Source organism: Megascapheus bottae, chromosome 13 (genome assembly GCF_031878675.1).
Source record: "Megascapheus bottae isolate mThoBot1 chromosome 13, mThoBot2.hap1, whole genome shotgun sequence".
Lineage (NCBI taxonomy): Eukaryota > Metazoa > Chordata > Mammalia > Rodentia > Geomyidae > Megascapheus > Megascapheus bottae.
The window spans coordinates 21,310,529-21,334,902 of NC_143521.1; the positions used below are offsets into that span (position 1 = coordinate 21,310,529).

General features: G+C 36.3%; 1 protein-coding gene and 1 pseudogene across 2 annotated transcripts; one reads left to right on the plus strand and one right to left on the minus strand.

Annotated features, from left to right (window-relative positions):
• Nucleotides 1-187: 187 nt before the first annotated feature.
• On the plus strand, nt 188-7,899 carry LOC150055664 (UDP-glucuronosyltransferase 2B17-like; annotated as a pseudogene).
• Nucleotides 7,900-12,876: 4,977 nt separating this feature from the next.
• Nucleotides 12,877-23,511, minus strand: LOC150055665 (UDP-glucuronosyltransferase 2B17-like). Of its 2 annotated transcripts, none has more exons than XM_090343475.1 (6): nt 22,741-23,511; nt 20,765-20,913; nt 19,282-19,413; nt 17,844-17,931; nt 16,223-16,442; nt 12,877-13,653 (listed from the first exon to the last, which is right to left on the minus strand). In XM_090343475.1, exons 1-6 carry the CDS (start codon nt 23,462-23,464, stop codon nt 13,374-13,376), a joined length of 1,593 nt encoding a protein of 530 aa, XP_090199601.1. In that variant the 5' UTR covers nt 23,465-23,511; the 3' UTR covers nt 12,877-13,373. The 2 variants fall into 2 exon arrangements, with proteins under 2 accessions (XP_090199601.1, XP_090199602.1); XM_090343476.1 differs by having other exon boundaries at nt 23,345-23,435.
• Nucleotides 23,512-24,374: the final 863 nt, after the last annotated feature.

The following is a 24,374-nucleotide window of genomic DNA, read 5'->3' on the forward strand; positions in this document are numbered from 1 at the left end:
TAACTGGAGAAGCAAGCCTCTCTGCACAGGGAGGAATTATTTTCCCCAGAGCAAGGAACCAATCACCTGGCTAAGTTGACACTGGTCAGACCCTTTGCCCTTTTGAGAAATAACATTGTCAACATCACTTCTCAGGCTCCAATTATCTCCTAGTTGGTCTGGCAGGGTTCTCTTGCCAGTAGCCAAGATGTCACTGCTCCTCTGGGGAGCAGCTGCTGCCACCACTGCCACTACTGCCACCAGTGTGGGCTCAAAACTGTCTTCTCAAGCTGGCTGCCTGTCTTTTTCTTCTCCAACTGAGATAGATCTCTGTGCTACTACAGCTTACTTACAATGATTCTTTAGCTATAGACTTTCCACTACAGTGCTAAAACTGGTAATTGGTAAGAGCTCAGAATGACAACCTGGATCGTCACCATCTTCCCAGAATCTTACTTCATATTTCTGCATTTAATAAAATATTATCCATGTACTCATGATAAATACAATTATCTATTCAAATTATTTCTGAAATACGTCCAAGTGATATTTGCTAGTGTCTCTATATAATAAATAAACATTTTCAAGGTCATATTGTGAATCAAGTAGAAGTAAGAAATTCAGCCACAGTCATTAAACATACATTTACATGGAAATTAAAAATCAACAAACAACCAGGTGTCGAGGCTCACAGCTGTAATACTAACTACTCAGGTGACAGAGATCTGAGGACTGTGGTTCAAAGCCAGCCTGGGCACTAAAGAACATGAGACTCTTATATCGAAGTAACCCTTAGAAAAACGGGTAGTGGCGCTATGGCTCAGGGGTAGTATGGTAGCCTTGAGCTAAAGGGCTCAGGGACAGCGCCCAGGCCTAGAGCTGAAGTTCCATGACCCACAAAAAGAAGAAGAAGATGAAGAAGAAGAAGAAGAAGAAGAAGAAGAAGAAGAAGAAGAAGAAGAAGAAGAAGAAGAAGAAGAAGAGGAAGAGGAAGAAGAGGAAGAGGAAGAAGAGGAAGAGGAAGAAGAGTCAATGAACAGTATGTTACACTATAGAAAACCAGTTTGAGAACTATTGTCAATATGCTAGAATTATTGAGTTCAGTTAGAAATATTTATCTAATTGATAAAGAGAAAAGGAACACATAATGATTAAATATGACTTCATAAATGGAAGTACCATAAAAATAGTTGCTTCTGAGTGTGCCTTTCTCAAATACACACACCTGTGCCATACTTAACCAAAAACTAAATTAGGCATCTAAATTATATCATACATAAATATATTTGTTTTACCAACAAGTTATATATCATTGAGTACAAATTATTCCCCCAATCCTTGGGGGAAAAATAAATATGGTAGTCACAAACACCTCTGCCATGTTCTTTCTAACTATTTACTTTTTCCACTTTTCCACTCAGGACGACCCACTACCTTAATGGAGACAATGAGTAAAGCAGAAATCTGGCTTATTCGGTCCTACTGTGACTTGGAATTCCCTCGCCCAACTTGACCAAATGTTGAATTTGTTGGAGGACTCCACTGCAAACCTGAAAAACCTTTGCCCAAGGTAAATATATTCCTACTGTCTGTTACATGATTTCCTTTTCAATAAATATGGCTCTGTGCCACTCACTCCAAGTCTTTGCCTACAGTGAAACAGAAACAAGAAGTGGGATAAAGCATTCTAACAACTGAAGCTGAGTTTTGAACTTTTTATCTCAAGTTTCTGCATTTCAGACTCCTAAGAGTCATTTAAAACAAAGTCAGTTTAAATAAGACTTATGTATTAGCAACTAGAAGGAATCCTTGATTCACTCTTAAAAATAACAAGTGATTATCATATGAAGAAATAAGTGTTAGATTTGCATGTAAACAGAATGTCTGTTTCTACTGCAACCCTCACACTTTAGACTCCATTTCAAAGGATAGTTTAGAATCAACTAGTCAAAATTCTGTGAAAGCATAAGACATAATACTAAAAGAACAGAGGTGGGAATCAGGAAGTTTCTCAGTCATCAATATTACAAACAGTAATATGAACAATGCTCAGAAATCATTTGAGGAATGAAAATTGAAAAAGAAATATGAAGAAAAGCAAATTAGAACAGTGGCAACAATGTACAATAGTTTTCCTTATCATGTAAATTTGCTCAAGAAATAATTTAGAGTCCAGATAGAAATATTTGGACAATTTATTGTGCAATGATACCAATATACTTCATAACCCTACCTGTGCCCTTTCTAGAGGCTAATGGAAAATTGTATTTGATGTATGTTACTGTGTTTATGTTACACTCCTCAATTCTTTTCTGATGATATTTAATTTTCTCTCCTTAGTTTTATTTTCATTCCAGGCGTAAGTAGGACTTAAACTCAAGACCCGGGCATTGTCCCTCAGCTTTAGTACTCAAGTCTAGTGCTCTACCACTTTAGCCATAGTTCTGCTTCCAGGTTTGTTTTCTTGTTGTTGTTTTTTGATTTTGGATTGTTTGGTTTTTGGTGGTTAACTGGAGCTGAGTTTCACCCCTGCACAAGCAGGCTTTAAACCGTGATACTCAGATCTTATTTTCCTGAGTAGCTAGATTATAGGCAAAAGCTACCCACGTTTGAGTAGTTTGATACATCAAAACTGTTTGCTTCACTGCTAGTTCTGTATGTATGTGCATGTGTGTATTTTTTTTCTTCACAGGAAATGGAAGACTTTGTGCAGAGCTCTGGGGACAATGGTGTGGTGGTGTTTTCCCTGGGGTCAATGGTTGATAACACAGCAGAAGAGACAGCCAATGAGATTGCATCAGCACTGGCACAGAATCCACAAAAGGTGCCTCAATAGTAATCTTCCTGAAATCAACCTGTAGGTATCAGATTACAATAGTTTCCTGGTGAAAATTACACTGTCACAAAACTCTAATTTATCTCAGCCAGTTTAAAGACAAAGATATGCCTGGCAGATCTTCCAATAGTGTGGAATTTTGATTGTTTTAAATTGACGATAACTACAAAATGAACTTTATCACCAGAAAGAAACACAGCCACAAAGTGAAATTTTGTTAATGTCATAATATTGCTAGAAAGATGTCACAGAAATCATTAAATTTCATCTGGTCCTTGAAAAAATCTTAAGCCTTATAATACACTAAACATGTTTCTGAAAGGAACTAAAGTCACTTAATAAATGAAGTCAAATAATTACATTATATAGTTTAGATTTCCCGTGCAATCCTTTCCCCTAATTTTGAATTTGACACATTTGGTGTACACTTGAGAGGATTATTCAGAGAAAGGAAAATTAAAGTTCACTGTTCTTTCCAGGGATATATTCAGGCTTCTTCATTAAGAGAAAGTAAACAAAACTAACCTGCCCTATTGGACTGGGCCTTGCTCATATCTGACACCAGATCTGTATAGTTCATGTGCACGTAGGCATACTAATCTGAAAAATAAAAGTAGCATCATTAAAATTTGGATTCTTTTCAGCAGCCATATGACTTATAAACTACATGCTAGCTCTGTTTCTTACAATTAATGATTTTCCCATTAATGATAGGGTAGTTAGACGTCAGTATCATAAATATGGGATAAATTCATTCAAAAGAATCAATTATTTCTCAGAAAGAGTTGGTTACATTGATTTGAGGAATTTGTCATAGAAAAGCTTGTATAAGCATAACGTTTGTCCACATGCTGGTTATGAGGCAGTAGGTGCAGCCATAACACACAGTACAAGAATGTGAATTGTTACTGTGTCTATACCAGGTTAAGTGGAACCACTCATAACATGAAGAGTAGTATGTTAGTATGGTGTACTCTCTGCATAATGTTGAATATTATGTAACAAAATATAACTTAATGTAATACTCAGTATTCTGTTTTGTTTTGTTTTTGTTTTTGTTTTTGTTTTTTTTTGCCAGTCCTGGGCTTGAGCTCAGGGCCTGAGCACTGGCCTTGGACTTTCTCAAGGCTAGAGCTCTACCACTTGAGCCTCAGCATCACTTCCGGCTTTTTTCTATGTATGTGGTACCGAGGAATCAAACCCGGGTCTTCATGCATGCTAGGCAAGCACTTTAACCGCTAGGCCAAACTCCCGGCCCCATCTGTTTGTTTTTTTAACTGTATGTTTTTGTCTCGTTTGGTACTGAGGATCGAACCCAGAACGTTGCACTTGCTAGGCCAATGCCTTGCTACTGAGATACATCCTAGCCAAGTAGTCAGTATTCTGAAGTACAGAATACTGATTGATTCCATTTCTGGTCAAATATAACAGTACCTTTTCACAGAACTTCTCTCCAGAGAGAACTGAGAACATAAAATATATGTCATAAAGACCTAGTTGAGAAGCAAATAAAAAATGTTAAACTAAAGTTACTTCTCATAGCATAATCGAATATTTCCATAATAACACTTTACAAGGGTTAATAGATACAAATGGAAGTGTATAGCCAGTTGGTAAATATTTATGTGTAAAGCTGTAACTCTTAATCATTGTAAGTTCTTTTGTATGTGAGATCTATGCCTATGACTAAATAAAAAGTTATTGCATGCATTTTTCACCCATTTCATCATTTGTCTAATTACTGTAAAAATGTACTGCTACTCCATCTTATTAAATATGAAAATAAGTACAGAAAATGTCTTACAATACTCCTCATTATTTAACTGCACCTGTTCTCTTTATCCTTTCTATGAAATTTATTTAACAGTGTGTTCTCCAAATTTTAAACTTTAAGAGTACATTGTCTTTCCCTACCAGATTCGTTGGAGATTTAATGTCAAGAAACCAAACACCTTAGCAGCTAATACTCAGCTGTACAAGTGGCTCCCCCAGAATAACTTCCTGGGTAAGACTGAAAAATAACTATTGAAAGAAACAAACTGATGGAGTTTTTAATGAAAGCCAAAACCTTATATTTATAATTACATCCTAATTAAATAAGCTTTAAAATTACAATTTTGTGATAGTTCATCATATACTGTATAATAATCAGTTTACCTTTTCTCACAGTACATTTACCTCTGACATATCTAGCCTAAATGACAGCAAGTATTTTCAATGCTACTGAAACAAGCCCCTATATTTTATTATGAGTGAAACTTCATTTTATGCAGAAAAAATAACATCATGTTTCTTAAGATGTAGTGTTAATACATTGTTTAAAGCATGTCTCTCTCATTAGGTTAATGCAACAATTTCAAGTTTATGAGAACATAATATACCATGAATATTTTCTTCTTGACAATTTGCTCTCTGTTATCCATTATGTGTTTTTCCTCTCTGTTCAGCAGGAAATGGTATATTCATTCTCAAACCTCAAGTCACCCAAAATGTAAAGCATGTCCCATAAGACTTGTGCTTACTTTGCAAGTGGAGTAGGTCCTATTGCGGTGAGCCATGAAAGCCATTTCAATGCAGTTTCATTGGTTCAATATTGTTATTTGGAGAACACTGTTCCAGTCAGTAACTGTGTCATACAGTTCTCATTTTATGTCCAGGTCTTTTAATGAACACTCTTGTTGAAATTTACCAAGGTCATCCCCAAACCAAAGCTTTCATCACTCACGGTGGAGCGAATGGTGTCTATGAGGCCATCCATCATGGGATTCCCATGATGGGCATTCCTTTGTTTGGGGAATAGCATGACAACGTTGCTCACATGGTAGCCAAAGGAGCAGCTGTTCAAGTGGATATAAGAGCAATGTCAAGAAAAGGCTTGCTCAGAGCACTGGATGGAGTCATTAACATCCCTGTGTGAGTACACGCTCCAGTACATGTGTATCTGTGTGTGTGTGTGTGTGTGTGTGTGTGAGAGAGAGAGAGAGAGAGAGAGAGAGAGAGAGAGAGAGAGAGAGAGAGAGAGAGTGAGTGTATGACTGTGTGTGGGTATGTGTGCATGTGTCTGTCTGTTTCATTAGACATTAAACCCAGAGAATTGTTCATGAAAGGTAACTACTCTAGTCTAGCTACATGTTAGTCTGACTGTTGTTTTACAAAGTAGTATTTATAGATAATTGTTCACATAAATCTGACCCTGAAAGTTACCCTCAGCATTCACTTGAGTAATTCTGGAAGACTTTATCAAGATCTCATCATATATTTCACATGTCCCAATATGATAGAGAGAGAGAGAGAGAGAGAGAGAGAGAGAGAGAGAGAGAGAGAGAGAGGAGAGAGAGAGTGTTTCAACCCTGTCATGCTATATCTGCCGGATGGCCTCAAACTCATGATGATCAACTCTCAGCATTTGGAATGCTGAGATTTCACAAATCCACTTCATTTCTATCCATAATCAGTTATTTCACATCCCTGCCCGATGATTTCAGTGGAATAGAACAATCAGTACATTGAGAATAGTGCAAAATTCTAAACCAAGGCAAAAGTGCACTGAAAGAAATCATTGAGGAAAACAACAGATGATTGTAAGGAAGATGAGGAGAACAAGAAATTAGGGGGTTATGATCATTCCTTCCACAAATAAACTGAGCAATTTGTGGTATGATTTCCTTTCAACCTAACATTTCACTAATTACCATTCACAAAATAAAAATTCACTGTGTTTCAAGAATACAACATTCTTGAAATTTTACACTTGTGAGCTTCTTGAAAGTGTCCATCATTTCAGTTTCTAGCTTCTTTGTTTCTGGTTTTGTTCCTTTTTTTGGTTTCTTGGAGCTTTGGCTCAAGAGATAGAATTTTTCCCTTAAGCAAACAAAGCTTCAAAATAGTGTCAAGGCCCTGAGTTCAAGTCCTATACCATCACAGAAAAGAAAAAAAGGGGGCAAGTAACATTTCTAGTTATATGATAATTAATAAGTAACCAGTGATAAAAGATAAATACAAATCCCATGAGAACAACCATTGTTGAATATTCTTTGTGCCTCCAAATTATAATACAATTTTGAACTTTAAACAGCAGGTGAATTAATAATGGCTTAGTGGATAATTTAAGCTTTCATTTTGTCTTTGAAATTTCACTGAATCTTTTTTGTCCATCATGGCATTTGAACTCTGGGCCCAGGCACTGTCCCTAAGCAATTCAGCTCAAGACTAGTGCTCTACCACTTTGAGCCACAGTACCACATTGGATTTTCTGGTGTTTAATTGGAGATAAGAGTCTTCAGGGATAGAGGAAGGAAAGTGGAGAAAAGCATGTGAAGGGGTAACAATATTTTAAAACTAATACGCTCACTATGTTATAAGTGTAACTGTAACCCCTCTTTACATAACCCTGACAATAAAGTTATGTGACAGACAGTGGTGGGGGGGAGAAGAGAAGGGGAAAGAGAAAGCACCTCCAGAGGAGGTGGTATTACAGGCATGAGCCATGTAGTTCTGGTCTGATTCTACTTTCTACTCCACAAACTCTTCTGTTTAACAGGATTTTTATATGGTTAAATGCAGAGCCATCCAGATGCTCCGCCTTTAATACTAACATGCCCAGATATATAGCAGAAAAAAACATTTCCTTTTCTCTCAAATTTTATAGAGTCATTCCTATCATCTACACAAAATTCAATCTCTCTCTCCTTTATTCATTCCATAAATTGACTTTACCCTGATTTACCTTTAACTATAAAGAATGCTATGTGGTTATCAGCCCTTCACCATGGTCAGCCTATGAAGCCTTTGGATCGAGCTGTCTTCTTGATCAAGTTTGTCATGCGCCACAAAGGAGCCAAGCACCTGAGGCCACTTGCTCACAATCTCACCTGGTACCAGTACCACTCTCTGGATGTCCTTGGGTTCCTGCTGGCCTGTAACTTTCCTTGTCATGAAGTGTGGTTTGCTTGTTTACCAAAAGCTTTTTAAGATGGGAAACAAGAAAAAGAGAGAGTAGAGCTTTCAGTACCTCAAGAAATGGACAAAAAGTCTACAAAGCAACACCACCCTAAGGATTGTGAGCACAGTCAAGCTGCAATAGATTCTCCTCCACATTTTTTGCCATATATTTTATTGTAATTAATAGAAGGGTTACATTATATTCGCCAGATATAAGGCACATTACTTCACATACATTGATACCCTTTCTCATGTCTTGGTCCCCATTTCCCTCTCCCCCACCCCCACCCCTCATCTTGTTTTCCTCCCTTCCCTATCCGATTTCAAATAACCAAATATGCATATATCCAATATATCAGATAACAAGATAAAATACTATAACAATATGAGATAGCCAAGGGACAGCAAAAGAGGTGAGAGGTAACAGTACATTAGGGACAACAATCACTCATTATATGGCTTTTGTTTCTATATCCTGGAGGTCCTTTCATTTAGCATCATACTATATGGCCTTATGTATCTACCCATACCTAAGCATTTGGAATTCTCAAATAGAGCTTCCTCCTGATTAAACATGAAGTAATGTACAATTCTCATTTCAGAATTCCTCAAAAGTTCCACATCACTAGTCTATGTAATCACTATAATTGAATCAGCAGGGACCTGTGAAAATTTGATCCTGTTACTCTGAGAGAAGCATGAAGTCCAATGCTTTATTGTGCATTTTCAGAAAAGGAATATTTTAATAAAACATAATGAAATAAACTCCTTGTATATCTGTCCACAGAAAAAGAGAGGGGAAAGCTGAAAAAAGATAACAGATTTTATTCAGACTACTGAAATATGGAAAACTGTTGACAAAAACTGAAGTTGATTTCTGCACAGTCAAAACCAACTAAGATTTTCATAAACATGAAGAGTGAGTGAGAGCAAATAAAGAAGAGGGAATTAAAGAGGGCTACAGATCTATGTGAATATAGGCAAGTACAAACGAAGTAGAAAATTACTGAAAATGTCCTGCTTAGTGTAGAATGGTTAGAGAGTTTGCATTGTACATAGTGGGTGAGACATGCATATTGACATATTTTATAGCACCTTATCATGAATATAAGGAAAATTAGATACCATCCCAGGCCATAGTGGCTCATGCCTGTAATCCTAGCTACATAAGAGATTTGAAATCTGAGGATCATTATTCAAAGCTAGTCCAGAAAGGAATTACAGAAGACTCCTATCTCCCAATGAGCACCAGAAAAATGAAAGTGGATCTCTGACTCAAAGTGATAGATCACTAGCCTGAGAAAAAGCAGTAAGGGACAGTGTTCAAGCCCCTTGACATTCATACATATATACATGCATTCATAAATACATGAATACATAAATATGCATATATACAGACACATATATACATACACATATACATAAATACATATGGACTCTGATTGGCATTGTGTTGAGCATTGGTAATCTCATATCCTTGGAAAATGGGGACATTATGGCAGTAGTTTGAGGCTAGTAAAGGCAAAATTGATAAGCTCAAGTATTAGAGCACTTGCTAGCAAATTTGAGATTCAGTTTAGTTCATAGAACCATAAAAAAGAGTTACTATAAATAAAACAGACTATAAAAATAATATTCAGGAAAAATAGGTCATGCTGTCTACATTTCATAGAAATTTAAAAATTGAATCAATCTAATTTTAAAAGAACTGAATGCAGGGCCTGGAGTTTGGCCTCGTGGTTAAATGCTTGCCTAGCATGCACGAAGACCCGGGTTCGATTCCTTGTTACCACATACATACAAAAAAAAAAAGCCGAAAGTGGTGCTGAGGCTCAAGTGGTAGAGCTCTAGCCTTGAGAAAGTCCAAGGACAGTGCTCAGGCCCTGAGCTCAAGCCCAGGACTAGCAAAAAAAAAAAAAAAAAAGAATTGAATGCAAGTGAAAGTGCAATATATAAAAATAATATCTTAGTGCTCTTCAGCAGAAGTGAACTTTGCAGGTATATTTTTCTGAGCTAATAGTGAAACTCTCTCTATATACTACTTAAAACAAATTCTAATCTACTTCTAATTCCTTCCTCAAATTATTGTATATAAAATTACATATTAACATGAGATATACAAAGACATATTACTCTACCATAAAGAAAAATTAAACTATAACATTTTCAGGAGAATAAATGAAACTTAAAATCATCAGTTTGGCTGCTATGAACCAAAATCAAAATGCCTAAACAGCACTATCTTTTTCATTTGTGGCGTGGACATCTCAACTCATGTTGATGATGATAGTAATTGGTGAACAGGGTATATGAATATAAACACAGGACTTTTTAGGAGAGGATTAGTAAAAGGAGGAAGAGAGAAACAAAGGGCTACTGTGAGGCAAAGAGGATAAAAGGACTTAACGCCCCACCACCACACACACACACACACACACACACACACACACACAAACATAGCAAGGATGGTGTCATGATAAAAGGAACCAAATGTTATTTGTGAAGGAAGAAGAGAGAGAAGAGGAATGAGAATAAAATGGAAAATAAAAACATGTTCAAAGTGTGCAATATGTATATATGGGAATATCACAATAAAAGGCCTCACAGTATTAAGAAATAGTAATTCAAAAAGGAACTCTTAAAAAGGAACACAAAAGATACTAACCAGGTTATAAGGCAAAAAGGAAACATGATATACTTATTGAGGCAGTAATATCACTCTTAGTCATATCTCTAAAGTAATATAATTGCATGTTCAGATGTTTATTGCAGCATTATTTGCTAGTAGCCAAGTTATGAAATTAGATTAGATGCCCTTTGACTTTTCAATGGTTGAGGAAAATAGACATCCCCCACATTTATACCTATAAAAAATGAGTATATATAGATCTACATGTGTATATGAGAGCATTTTACAGCAATAATAATGTCATGCTATTTGCCAGAAAAAATGGTTAGAACTGGAGATCACCATTTTCTGACTTACAATCTTTTGGACAAATGTCCAAGTGTGGTACCACTGAATTATAGGTAGGTTTCCATTGATGACTTTTTTTTTTTTAAGTTTAGATACTCTTGTAGCTTGTTTTTTTTTTTTTTTTTTTTTTTTTTTTTGGCCAGTACTGGGCTTGAGCTCAGGGCCTGAGCACCACTTCCAGCTTTTTTCTATGTATGTGGTACCAAGGAATCGAACCCGCGTTTTCATTCACGCTAAGCAAGCACTTTAACCACTAGGCCAAACTCCCAGCCCTCCATTGATGACTTTTTTATGTGAGTATTTATTGTATTATTAAGTAGTTGTACAAAAAGGTTTCAGTGTATCTTGATTAATCATACCCCTTCTGTCATAATGTTTTAACACATTCATATCTTCAGGTTTTTCATCTTTTCTGTTAGGCTCTCCCAAACTTACTCATGGCTGCACCCTGATAATAAATCTACAGAGTCAAGCACAGTGTCTACCATGTTGATAACCGGGAATAGTCGTGGTAAAATCTAGTGTATGAAAATCCAGTGTACAGTTATGTCATTATATTTCTTAGATTTGGTCTAAATAATTGAGATTATTATCAAGATGGAGTCTGAGGGGGGGTAGATGACTCTGCTGAGGAGGGGGACCTAGTATGATGATGATGATAATGAAGATGGGGGAAGACCCGCTGGAGTTGATCAAGGATGACGGAGAAGAGGCTGTTAAAGAAGAGGACGACAGAGACAGCACCAATGGCAAGGATGACTCAAGCACACAATAGGGCTTATGGATCTTATCCCATTATTTCTTTACCGAGGCGCATGTCTTAAGACCAAATTTCAGCAGATCCTCTCCCTGAGTATCCTCAGAACACACTCATTGTTCTCCATATTCCCATGTTCATTAATTCCCATGTTCATTAATTCATATTGCCCTGAGTCTAGTTGCATTTTTGCTTCCTTTGATGTGGCTGACAGTTTTGTTAAGTCTTACCTGTAATTATGCTTTTAATCTTTTTTGCCAGTCCTGGGCTTGAGCTCAGGACTTGAGCACTGTTCTTGGACTTTCTCAAGGCAAGAGCTCTAACATTTGAGCCTCAGCACCACTTCTGGCTTTTTTATTTTTTTTCATTTTTTTCCATATATTTTTATTGTAATTAATAGAAAGCTTACATTATAATCACCAGATAGAAGGTGCATTACTTCACAAACATTGAAACCCTTTTTCACGTCTTGGTCCCCATTCCCTCCCCCCATTCCTACCCCTCATATTGTTTCCCCCCTTCCCTATCCGATTTCAAATATCCAAATACTGATATATTCAGTATATCAGATAACAAGGTAAAATGTCAGGGTTTTTAGCGCTTCTTGCCTCCTGACCCGCAAGAAGGGCGAGGAGAACACGCCCCAATTAAGACCAGACTGAGAAAGGTTAGGGCCGACTGGCCACCTTCACCCAGCCCTCCCTCTCCAGAGGGCTAAAGTAAGAAGCAGGAGTCTATCAGCATAAAGGTGGGCAGGGCGGGGGAGGTAGGTGCAGTCAGAGAGGGCAGCAGGGGCCAATCCGTGGGTTTGCGGTAGCCTTATTTTACATCACAAACCACAGCCAAACCTCCCAACCAGGAGACAGGCAGGTTGGATTTCCAAAGCCAGGAAGTGAGCACTGGACCATGAGGTAGGCCTTTTACCCTTGATGTGACATCCCCCACAGTAAAATACTGTAAAAAATATGAGATAACCAAGGCACAGCCAAGAGACAGCGAAAGAGACAAAGAGATAACATAATACACTAAGGACAACAACCACTCATTATATGGCTTTTGTTTTTATATCCTGGTGGTCCTTTCACTTAGAGTCATACTTTATGGCCTTGTGTATCTAGGTTTTTTTTGTGTTTTTTTTTTTTGCCAGTCCTGGTCCTTGAGCTCAGGGTCTGAGCACTGTCCTTGGGCTTTCTCAAGGCTAGAACTCTACCAGTTGAGTCACAGCACCACTTCTGGCTTTTTTCTATGTATGTGCACCGAGGAATCTTACCAGGTTCTCCATCCTTACTAGGCATGCAATCTACCATGAGGCCAAACTCCCGGTCTTGTTTTTACCTCTTTAACCTTACTGTCTCTCTCTTTTGGGAAGGAGCAAAGATACAGTGATTCTCCTTGATTATGTTTTATTACAGTATCCCCTTGTTGGGAACGCACAGTAAAACTTTGGATTTTATGCTTATCTAAAATTAACAGATTCAAATTTCCATAAGTCCCAGTTGATACACTTATATTAACAACATAAGACTAGTGAAGTGGAATATCGAAGAACTCTGAAATTAGAATTGTACATTATTTCATGCTTAATCAAGAGGTAGTTCAATGTTGAAAGGACATAGGTTTTGTAAGATGCAGAGACATTAGTTCTAAGTCATTCAATAATACTAACATAGATAAACCATTAAAGTGAAACTTTTTGAGGAATTCTGAAATGAGAATTGTGCATTATTTCAGTTTAATCAGGAGGAAGATCTGTTTGAAAATTCCAAAGGCTTAGGTTTGGGTAAAATGTGGAGGAGAATCTATTGCAGCTTGACTGTGCTCACAATCCTTAGGGTGGTCTTGCTTTGTAGGCATTTTGTCCATTTCCTGAGGTGGTGAAAGCTCTACTCTCTCTTTTCCTTGTTTCCTATCTTCAAAAGCTTTTGGTAAACAAGCAAGCAACATTTCATGACAAGGAAAGTTACAGTGGCCACACAGGCCAGCAGGAACCCAAGGACATCCAGAGAGTGGTACTGGTACCAGGTGAGGTTGTGAGCAAGTGGCCTTAGGTGCTTGGCTCCTTTGTGGCGCATGACAAACTCAATCCAGAAGACAGCTCGATCCAGGGGCTTCATAGGCTGATCGTGGTGAATGGCTGATAACCACATAGCATTCTTTTTATAGCTAAAGGTAAATCAAATTGACAACAATTTCTGAAAATGAGCTAGAAAGACATTGAAAGATTGCTGTCAATGATAAAATGATTCCATAAAATTTGAAGAGGAGAGAACAGGACTCTAGCCTAGTGGTGGAATGCTGGCCTACCAAACACAAATATCTCTAAATTAGAAAGTACAATCAGTTCAATAGTAAAGGTAAAACAATATCTTAAGTTATTTAGTAATGAATTGTTAATGCACCTCTTGTTCAAAGTTCAGAATTATATCATAATATAGAGATAGGGTAATACTGGGTATAGAGGGTTTTCCCCCAGTATCATGTATTGATCTTTTATTTGTTTTTAATTATTATATAATAATAAAACCTCATTGCCTGCCCTTTTTTGTGCTTATCCTGGAGCTTGAACTCAGGGCTTTGTCACTGTCCTTGAGTTTGTTTTTTTCTCAGTGGAAGAACTCTACCACTTGAGCCATACCTCAACTTCTCCCTCTTTCATTGGAGATAAGAATTTCATGGACTTTCCTGCCCATGGTGTCCTCAAACCTCAATCCTCAGATCTCTCACCTCTTGAGTGTGTGGGGTTATAGGCAGCCTGCTTTCCTTTAATTTCTTGGCCCAATCATCTACATATTACACTGTTATCCTAACACTTACCTTTTCCTAATCTTAAATAGGGTACTAATCTTAGTATGCTTTCATAATATTGCAAGGAATCATATCGCGAAATTCATTACAATCTACTGAAGTGTTTGTGCTACTATAAGCTATAGCATGTATTATTTAAGTAAAGAATCCCTCACATTTCTCCATATCAACATTGCATTTACTCAAAATTTAAAATGAAGAGTATGTGAGGTTTATTTTTATATGCAATCAGCCTACAAAAGAAACATTGTTTTTTAAAGAAAGAGAAAATATGCCTCACCAAATATTTCTTTAAATGTCCACTGTCTGTATGAAAGTCAAAGGAAGAGCCAGATATGGAGGGCTGCCTGTAATTTTGTCTACCCCAGGAGGTTGAGGTCCTGAAAATCATAGCTCAACATAGACCTGATAGAAAAGTCTTTAGACTTTATTTTCTAAATAACAGCAAGAAGCAGAGTGAGAATCACAGTTGCAGTGGCAGAATGCCAGCTAAGGAAGAAAATGAGCTAAACAGCAAGCTTTGAATTGAAATCCAAGAGCCTCCAAAAAAAATCAGTTATCTTTGATTTTAAAAGGTTTTTGCTATTGGCAATGTTTTACACAATACAATGTTTTATTTTGCAGTTTGGTGAAAGGGGAGAAATCTATACATTGCTGATAATAAGAATAAATTGATAATAGAAATAATGAAATTTTTACATGCACTGAAATAATTTAAATCAGAAATCTTTCTTGCTTATGTTGGTTGTTAAACACCTCTATTTGACTTTGTACTTTTCAAGTTAAATTTTTTAATTATAGTTTTTCTGAACAGAATAATCATAGTGCTAATTTTGATAACAGGATTACTAAGGTAAATTCAAAAGTCTTAGTGATAGAATTAAAACATTAACATTGATCATTTAGAAAGCATTAAATATAATAGAACTTAGAAATTAATAACAACAAAAGCCAGTGTAGCAGTGCTAAAAAAAAAAAAAGCAAAAAAAAACACAACAGTAGGTTTGGCCTAGTGGTAGAGTGCTTGTCTAGCATGCACAAAGACCTGGGTTTGATTCCTCAGAACCACATAAATAGAAGAAGCCAGAAATGGTGCTATGGCTCAAGTCATAGGGCTCTGGCGTTGAGAAAGCCCAAGGACAATGCTTTGGCTCCTGAGTTCAAGCCCCAGGACTGGCAAAATAACAAAAACAGCAACAACAACGAAACGAAAACCAGAAAACAGAAACCAAAATGGTTCATCCTTTTCACTATAGCAAGATGTTAACTATCTTAATTTCATATTGTATTTGCCAAATATTTGTTTTATAAAGAGTAGCTAGTGAGATCTTAAGCTAGAAGAAACTTATATGTGAATGGGTTAGTGTCACTTGTGCAGGGAGTGTTCCTGTGTCCTTACTTAATTGCTTTCCTCATGTTCCTTCCAATCATTTGTTGTCATCCTTACTGATTCTTTCAGTACACTTTTATCCTGTTTTTGAATGCTAAAGGATCTGATAATTTTTTTCCATGCTTGCAAGAAAAATGACTTATTATGGCTGGAAATGAAAGTGAATCCATGAACTCTCAGCATTCCAAGTAATGAAAGATGATGACCATGATTTTAAACCCACCCTGGCCTCTATAGCATAACAAGGTTGCAACACACACACACACACACACACACACACACACACACGACCATTTTGATTTGTGACACACATTATGGGTTGTTGATAACCTCTGTCACTATTAAGCAACTCTAAACTGATCGTAATTTAAAAGTTCACACACTGGTAAGATATAATCTTTAAAGACTATTTAATAAAACATAAGTATACTAACGAGCGGGTAGAATAGTTAACTAGTTTCCCAAGGTTTAATGTCTAGACAATCAGAAAGACAGACAGACACACTCTCTCACACACACACTGTAGTGTGTACTCACACAGGATTGTTAATGACTGCGTCCAGTGCTCTGAGCAAGTCTTTTCTTGACACTGCTCTTATATCCACTTGAACAGCTGCTCCTTTGGCCACCATGTGAGCAATGTTGTCATGTTGTTCCCCAAACAAAGGAATGCCCACCATGGGAATCCCATGATAGATGGCCTCATAGACACCATTCGCTCCACCGTGAGTGATGAAAGCTTTGGTTTTGGGATGACCTAGGAGAATTTCAACAAGAGTGTTCATTAAAAGACATGGACAATGGCCAGGAGTTTGGCCTAGTGGTAGAATGTTTGCTTAGCATGCACAAAGTCCCGGTTTTGATTCCTTGGTACCACATACATAGACAAAGCAGAAAGTGGTGCTGTGGCTTAACTGGTAAAAAGACCTAAGGACAGTGCTCATGCCTTTAATTCAAGCCCTAGGACTGGGGGAAAATAGACTTGGACATCAAATGGGAAGTGTATTGAGATAATGAAATTACTTTGAAATAGCCTTCATAGCTCATGGCAAGTAGTATGTAATCCACTTGAGATGTAATTACAAATCTTATGGGACATGTCTTAACTTTAATGTGACTTGAGATTTGAAAATGAACATACTATTTCCTGCTAATCAAGTAAGAAATACACATAATGGATAAAAGAAAGTCCTGAAGCAAGAAAATATCCATGTTACTTTATGTTCTCATAAAGTTAAAAATAGTGCATTAACCTAAGGAAGGAGAAATGCTGGAAAATGGATGTATTGTCACTTACTGTTAAGAAACATGAAATTTTTTCTCACATAAAATACAAACTCATTCATAAAAGATGTTTATTTGCTGGGCACCAATGGCTCATGCCTGTAATCCTAGCTACTCAGGAGGCTCAGATCTGAGGATCACAGTTCAAAGTCAGACCAGACATGAAAGTCTATGAGACTCTTATCTCCAATTAATCACCAGAAAATAAAAAGCTGTGCTGTAGCTTGAAGTGGTAGAGTGGTAGCCTTGAGCTGAAGAGAATAGAGACAGTCCCAGGCCCAGAGTCCTTGCCCCACAACTTATAAAAAACAGGGGAGAGGTTGTTTCACTAGCATTGGAAATACTAGCTCTAATATAAGAGGATGGATAATATATTACTGAATTAAGGGACAGAGAGCTAACTTCTGGTAATTATAGAAAATTCTTTGGCAATTGTAAATATACTTTGAGAAACAATGAAATGATTATAAAGAATACCACAGTGTATAATAAGATTCAAAGTATTAAAGTTTATTTTCATTAAGATGGGTTTATAAATTCAAAAATGTTCGGTTTCATTTTTGAGTTTTAACTAATAAATCCTCATTTGTTTCCTGTTGTACTGTCATCTCCTACATCTACAATTGTGCCTGTTTGGGGGTTGGGCTTTTTTTCCCAGTTTTGAGGCTTGATCACAGGGCCTGAGCACTCTCCTTGGGCTTTTTCAAAGCTAGAGCTCTACCACCTGAGTCACAGCACCACTTCTGGATTTTTCATGTATGTGGAACCAAGGAATTGAACCTGGATCTTCATGTTTGCTAGGCAAGAACTCTACCACTAGGGCAAACTCCTGGTCCCTGCTCATGTTTGCAGTAGTTGTTTTTCAGAGTCTTACCAAGGAGGTCATTCTGTGGGAGCCACTTGTACAGCCGGGTATTAGTTCCTAAGTTGTCTGGTTTCTTACCATTAAATTTCCAAATAACCTGGTAGGGAAAGACAGTGTACTTTTAAATTTTAAAATGGCATTTGTAAAATGTAGAGAACACACAGTTAAATGACTTTCATAGAATGGATAAAAAAAAGAACAAGAGTGATTAATTAAAGAGAAATAATATAGGACTAAAGAAAAAGAATATAAACATTTTCTGTACTTATTTTCATATTCAATAAGCTCAAATATCATCATAATTTCACAGTACTTTGATAAATAATATAATAAATGACAAATGGATGTATTCAAGAAATTTTATGTGGTTGTAAGATAACATCAAATTATTAAGATTTATAGCTGTACACAAAATATTTGCTAAATGAGATCTCTTCCAATTTTATCTATTAACCTTTATAAAGTGATATTAGGGTAATTTTCTCTTATTCTTTGAGATATTTTAGTTTAAGATTTTATGTGTGTGCTTTTGATTACCTATACATAATAAATACTTTATGTTCAATGGTGTCGCTGGAGAGAATTCTGTGAAAAGTTATTGTCATGCTTGGCAGAAATGGAATCAAACCACTCAGTATTCTCTACTTCAGTATTCTGAATACTCTATAGAATATTGAGTATTATATTAAGTGAAATTGTATTACATAATGTTCAGCATTATGGAGTGAGTATACAACACTCAGATACTATTAATACTATGAATGACTCCACAGGACTGTAGGTTGTAAACTGACAATTCAACTTCCCCTAGACTGTCAACATTGGTACACTTATCTGAAAAGACACACACATGGGCCTTAGAACCAATCATGTAGTTGCTGACAGATCCTTCCTGTGACACAATCACATCAATGGCTTATAATCCTATACTGTATACTAAGGCTCCGCCTTATGACCAGCACATGCACCAACATTATGTTTGTACAACATTTTCAAAAGACATGTCTGTTGTCCTACCTACTCAGGAGAGACTGAGATCTGAGTACAGCACTACAAAGCCATGAGACTCTTATCTCCAATTCATCCCTAGACAATGGTAAGTGGACTGTGGCTCAAGGGTAAAACCATAGCCTAAAGGTAAAGAGCGCAGAGACAATACCCAGCCTGGAAGTAGGGAGCTCAGGGACACTGCCCAGGCTAGAGTTCAAGTCCCACAGCTGACAAAAACAAAACAAAACAAAATAAAACAACAACAACAAGAAGAACCTAAAAATCTAAATCTCATTATATTGGAGGACCTGGCATGCATATCTTGGTCTTTAAACTGGCTAAAATAAATTCGAGTTATTATGACAGTTCATCTTTCTCCAGGAAACTAAAGTGATCAGATACCCACAGAGCTTAAGACCCATTCAGTGAAGACCGCTATGGAGGCACTATATCTCACCTTTTGTGGAATTTGTGCCAGTGCCGATGCAATCTCATTGGCTATCTCTTCTGTTACGTTAACATCCATTGACCCCAGGGAAAACACCACCACACCATTGTCCCCAGAGCTCTGGATGAAGTCTTCCATGTCCTGTAAAGAAAATATTTTTTTCAACCTGGGAGATCAGCCTAGTGGTAGAGTGCTTGCCTAGCATGCACAAAGACCGGGATTTGATTCCTCCATAAAATATACATAGAAAAAGCTAAAGTGATTCCTGTGGCTCAAGTGGTAGAGCTCTAGCCTGAGAAAGCTCAAGGACAGTGCTTAGGCGCTGAGTTCAAGCCCCAGGGCTGGAAAAAAAAAAAAAACAAGGAAATATTTCTTTCACTTTTCTCTCTCTCCTGCTGTGTACACACACACACACACACACACACACACACACACAAACACACACACACACAAACATATACCCACAATTATTAGTGAAGCAAACCTTATTAAAAATTTGGTTATATCAAACTACCCAGGTGCTGATGGAACTTGGCTGTAATCCTACCTATTCAGAAAACTAAGATCTGAACATCATGGTTCAAAGCTTGCTAGGGCTGAAAATTCTGTGAGTCTTTCAGCTCCCAATTAATCAAAAAATTTGGAAGTAGATTTGTGGCTCAAGTGGTAAGCAATTGTCTGGGAGCATAGAAACTCAGGGAAAGTGCCAGGTCTTGAGTTCAAGACCTACATAGGACTGGCAAAAAATTTATTTATATAAAACTGAGAGAAATATAAAATATTATTAGAAATTATTAGAGAAGCAATAGTTAGACACATAAAATACAAAATTTTCCATTAGTTGCTCATTAGGGTTCAGGTAGTACTACGAAGAATATTGGAATCATTACCCACTGAAGTCCAAATTATTTTTCTAGCAACTGAATCCTCTTAAGCAAAAAATATAGGTCTTGTATATTGTTCTTACTATTCAAATTGCTTTTCTCTATATATCCTTTTCAATTCTCATTCTTCATCTGATTGCTGAGTGTTGTTCACAAGCCATCTTACTATCAATGACTGAGAAAATTTCTATGATTCCAATTAGATATTCTTTTACTATTGTATTTTTCCTTTCATAAATATTTTTACATAATTTTTATTAATTGAACCTAAGCTATCATTTTAAATTGACTCCATAGTGTGAGGTTTGGTATATAAACAGCCACTCTGTTTCCTTGCATATTTGATACTTATTTCTTTATATCCTAATCATTTTTATGAGTGAATCAAAGATTTCTTCAATAATTAGGTCTTAATTAAACTGACTTTGTTTCTGAATGAAATTCAGATACTAGAAACTAGTGTTGGTTCAAAACTCAGTCTCAGTAGAATTCTTTACCCCATTGCCTATGTCTCTTTCACTCTTTTGCAGCAAAGACTTGCATTGAGTGGTACAGTCATGTTTATTGAAAAGGAACTGAAATCACATTGACAAAAGGAATATATTTACCTTCGGCAAGGGTTTTGCAGGTTTGCAGTGGAGTCCTCCAACAAATTCAACATTTGGTAAAGTTGGGCGAGGGAATTCCAAGTCCCAGTAGGACCGAATAAGCCAGATTTCTGCTTTACTCATTGACTCCATTAAGGTAGTGGGTCGTCCTGAGTGAAGGAGGGGAAAAAGTAAATAATGGATAAGGATATGACTGAGTTGGTTTTTGAATATAGTATTTATCTTCCCCCCCCAAAGAATTGGTATAATTTGTACTCAATGATATATAATGTGTTGGTTGATAAATCAGAAATTATGTATGATATAATTTACATGTATAATTTTTTGGGGGGTAATGTATTATATAGGTATATGTGTTGTGTCTGTACTTGTGTGTGAAAGGCAAACTGATAAGAGACTATTTCTATGGTACCTTAATTTATTAGCAGTCATGAATAATCATTAAAATAATTATATGAGGGCTGGGAGTTTTGCCTAGTGGTGGAGTGCTTGTCTAGCATGCACAAAGACCCGGGTTTGATTCTTCTGTACCACATACAGAGAAAAAAGCTTTAATGGTGCTGAGTCTTCAGTGGTAGAGCTCTAGCCTTGAAAAATTCCAAGGGCAGTGCTCAGGCCTTGAGCTCAAGCCCAGGACTAGAAAAAATAAATACATAACTAAATAATTAAATAACTACATGATTAACTATTCCTTTTCTCTTTATCCATTTAAGAAGTATCTTAGCTCTAAAGTTAATAATTCTATCATGTTTGCAGGAATAGTTTTCCTTGAACTTCTCAATATAGTTTTCTACAATTTAACAAACTAGTCCTTGATTCTTGATTCCCTTTTGGGTGCATATTTTATTTTATTCATTTATTTTTTGATTGAGAGAGATCATCATTTTAATGCATGACATTAAAATACCTAGGCTTTTATTTTTTTAACTTTTTTAATTGTAATTAATAAAAGGGTTACATGATATTTGCCATATAGAGGGTGCATTAATTCACACACATTGATACCCTTTCACATGTCTTGGTACCCTTTACCCTCCTCCCCACCGACCCCCCATCTTGGTTTTCCCTCCTTCCCTATCAAATTTCAAATAACCAAATACAAATAAATTCAATATATCACATAACAAACTGAGGTACTGTAACAATATGAGATACCCAAGGGACAGCAAAGGAGATGAGAGATAACATAGTACATTAAGGACAACAATCATTCATTATATGGCTTTTGTTTCAATATCCTGGAGGTCCTTTCAATTAGCTTCATACTATATGGCCTTATGTATCAAGGTTTTTCTCTATTGCAGATCTCTGCTAGTAAATGTTACTGAATTTCTTACTTCTAATTTTAGTTCACATTAGAAGCTTAAAAGTATGTATTTATTATATAGAAATATTTACTAATATCATTTGAAAATTTTCAGAAATAATTTTACTAGACTACTATATTCACTTTATTCATGACTAATATTTATTAAATACAGAAATATGATTTGAGAGTAGTAGAGAACAATGTATATTTCCCACTTTACTAAATTTTATGTTTATAAAATAGATGTTTGAAAAAGAAATAATAAAGTAATGTGGAATAATTAGAAGTTATAATTATTGAGTCTGTGATGAACATTGCATCTCTTAATAAGAGAACCTTTTAGAAAGATCCAGAAAACTGGACAATACTAGCTCAATCTCAAACCCTATCTACTCATTGTTCTCAGAACTAGAGGACTGCAGTTTGAAGCTAATATGAGTAGAAATATTCTAAAAATTACCTGTCTAACAAGTAGTAAAATGCTGGGCTACAGGCATAGTTCAAGTACTAAAGTACCATCACAAAGCAGGTAAGCCAAGCAAGCAGGAGGTCCCTATATTCAATCCTTGCTATAAGTAAACACAAAAAATATGAAAGAAAAAACAGAAAAATATTTTAACTTACAAAAGTTAGGATCTTAACCTAATAATAATGAACAATGACTTACCTAAAACTCCACTGTAAAAGTTACTCCATTTCTTTGAATCATATAACTCAAACCAAAAGTCAAAATAAAGCATGCACATCATGTTTTCTACCCTCTCCAGGAATGTCATCTGACCACTTAATCCTGACATAATGATAGGTACATAAGAAGGAGGAACCAAAAGTCCTCCACTATACTTTTCGGCTGTGTAGCCGGGATAAAAGCGGAGAGTGTACACCAAAGGAATCTCCAATATCTCAGCCAGAAGTTCTCCACCAGGACCAATGGCATCTGCAATCACAATGTCAAATCTTGCTTTTTGAAGCCTAGCCATAACTTCCTTGTTCGAGGTTGCTTCTTTACAAATAGATAGCCAAGCGTTAGAAAAATTTGCAAATATATTCTCCAGTACTGGTGAATATGCCAAACATGTTGTTCTTGGCAACTCATATGTCCACAAATTGATGAATTCTGTGAAAAAAGTGGCCATTTCATCAGTATTGGTAGTTGAAGGGAAAGTTTCAAATTTAATGCTGGATGATTCCTTGCTATCAACAAAAATAGCAGATGATGGCCTCAAAACAGTTACTTCATGACCCCTCAAGATAAGTTCATCCAGCATTACCTTGATATTTAACCAGTGACTATATTCCATGGGCCACACCAGTATTCTTCCACAGCTTCCAGAGTTAAAGAAATAACTCAGTTGTAGTAGCAAAAGACCTGAAATCCATTTCCCAGTCATCCTGACGATCAGCACAGTGTCCTTCAAACTGTGTTCACTGCTGTCAATTTCTTGTGTTTAAATTGAAGAAAAGAAATTGATCATGAAGTTAAAATGTAACTTGGGTACATCAAAGTAACTATGTTCATGTAGTGGCAGACTTATCAAGAAAATTTTAATTTCCTAATGATTATGCAGGTAAGCTCAGCATCTTTTTTATAATTAAGCAATTTCACGTAGTTAGGAGTCTATGACGTGTAGGTTGAAATCACCTATTTTAGGAAAGCCATTTTTTAATTCAAACAATTTTAACTGATGAGAAGTGACTTATTTTTATTGCATTTGACACAGACATAAACATAATAATTTCAGAATTATTCCACATTTCTTTTTTAAATTTAATTTTATTGTCAAGGTGATGTGCAAAGGGGTTGCAGTCACATAAATAAGGTACTGAGAACATTTCTTGGTGAACATTGTTACCTCCTCCCACCTTTTGCTCTCACTTTCCCTCCCCCATCTCCCCAAGATGTAAAGTTTATTTCTAACATATTGTCTTCAGAGTATTGCTGTTTCTTTGGTTTACCCTTTGTCCTTTGTCTTACCATTTTGTTCTTTCTCTTCCCTTCCCTAATTCAGAAAAACACACACAGGGTATGGAAATCAACTCCAGTGACAACAAGGATAAACCATATGGGAAAAAATTAAGGAAAAAGGAAATAACTTCACATTAAAAATAACAACCCCAAAAGAAAATCTCTTATTTCCATATCTTGGAGTTCATTTTGCTCAGCATCACATACACATAGCTGTTGAGCTATTGTTATCCTTTGCTTGGACTGTCTTACACATGTACTAATTGTTATAAATGAGGGAAACCATGGAGTCTATATTTCTTTGGGTCTGGCTTATTTCACTTAATATGATTTTT

What these genes read in the sequence shown, in the direction of transcription:
- LOC150055665 (XM_090343475.1), bottom strand. Translation starts at nt 23,464, where the DNA reads ATGACTGGGAAATGGATTTCAGGTCTTTTGCTACTACAACTGAGTTAT. An exon ending in CTGCAAAACCCTTGCCGAAG is followed by an intron (nt 19,414 to 20,764) that starts GTAAATATATTC and finishes TTTTCTTTACAG; the next exon opens with GACATGGAAGACTTCATCCA. An exon ending in GCAGTCATTAACAATCCTGT is followed by an intron (nt 13,654 to 16,222) that starts GTGAGTACACAC and finishes ATTTACCTTTAG; the next exon opens with CTATAAAAAGAATGCTATGT.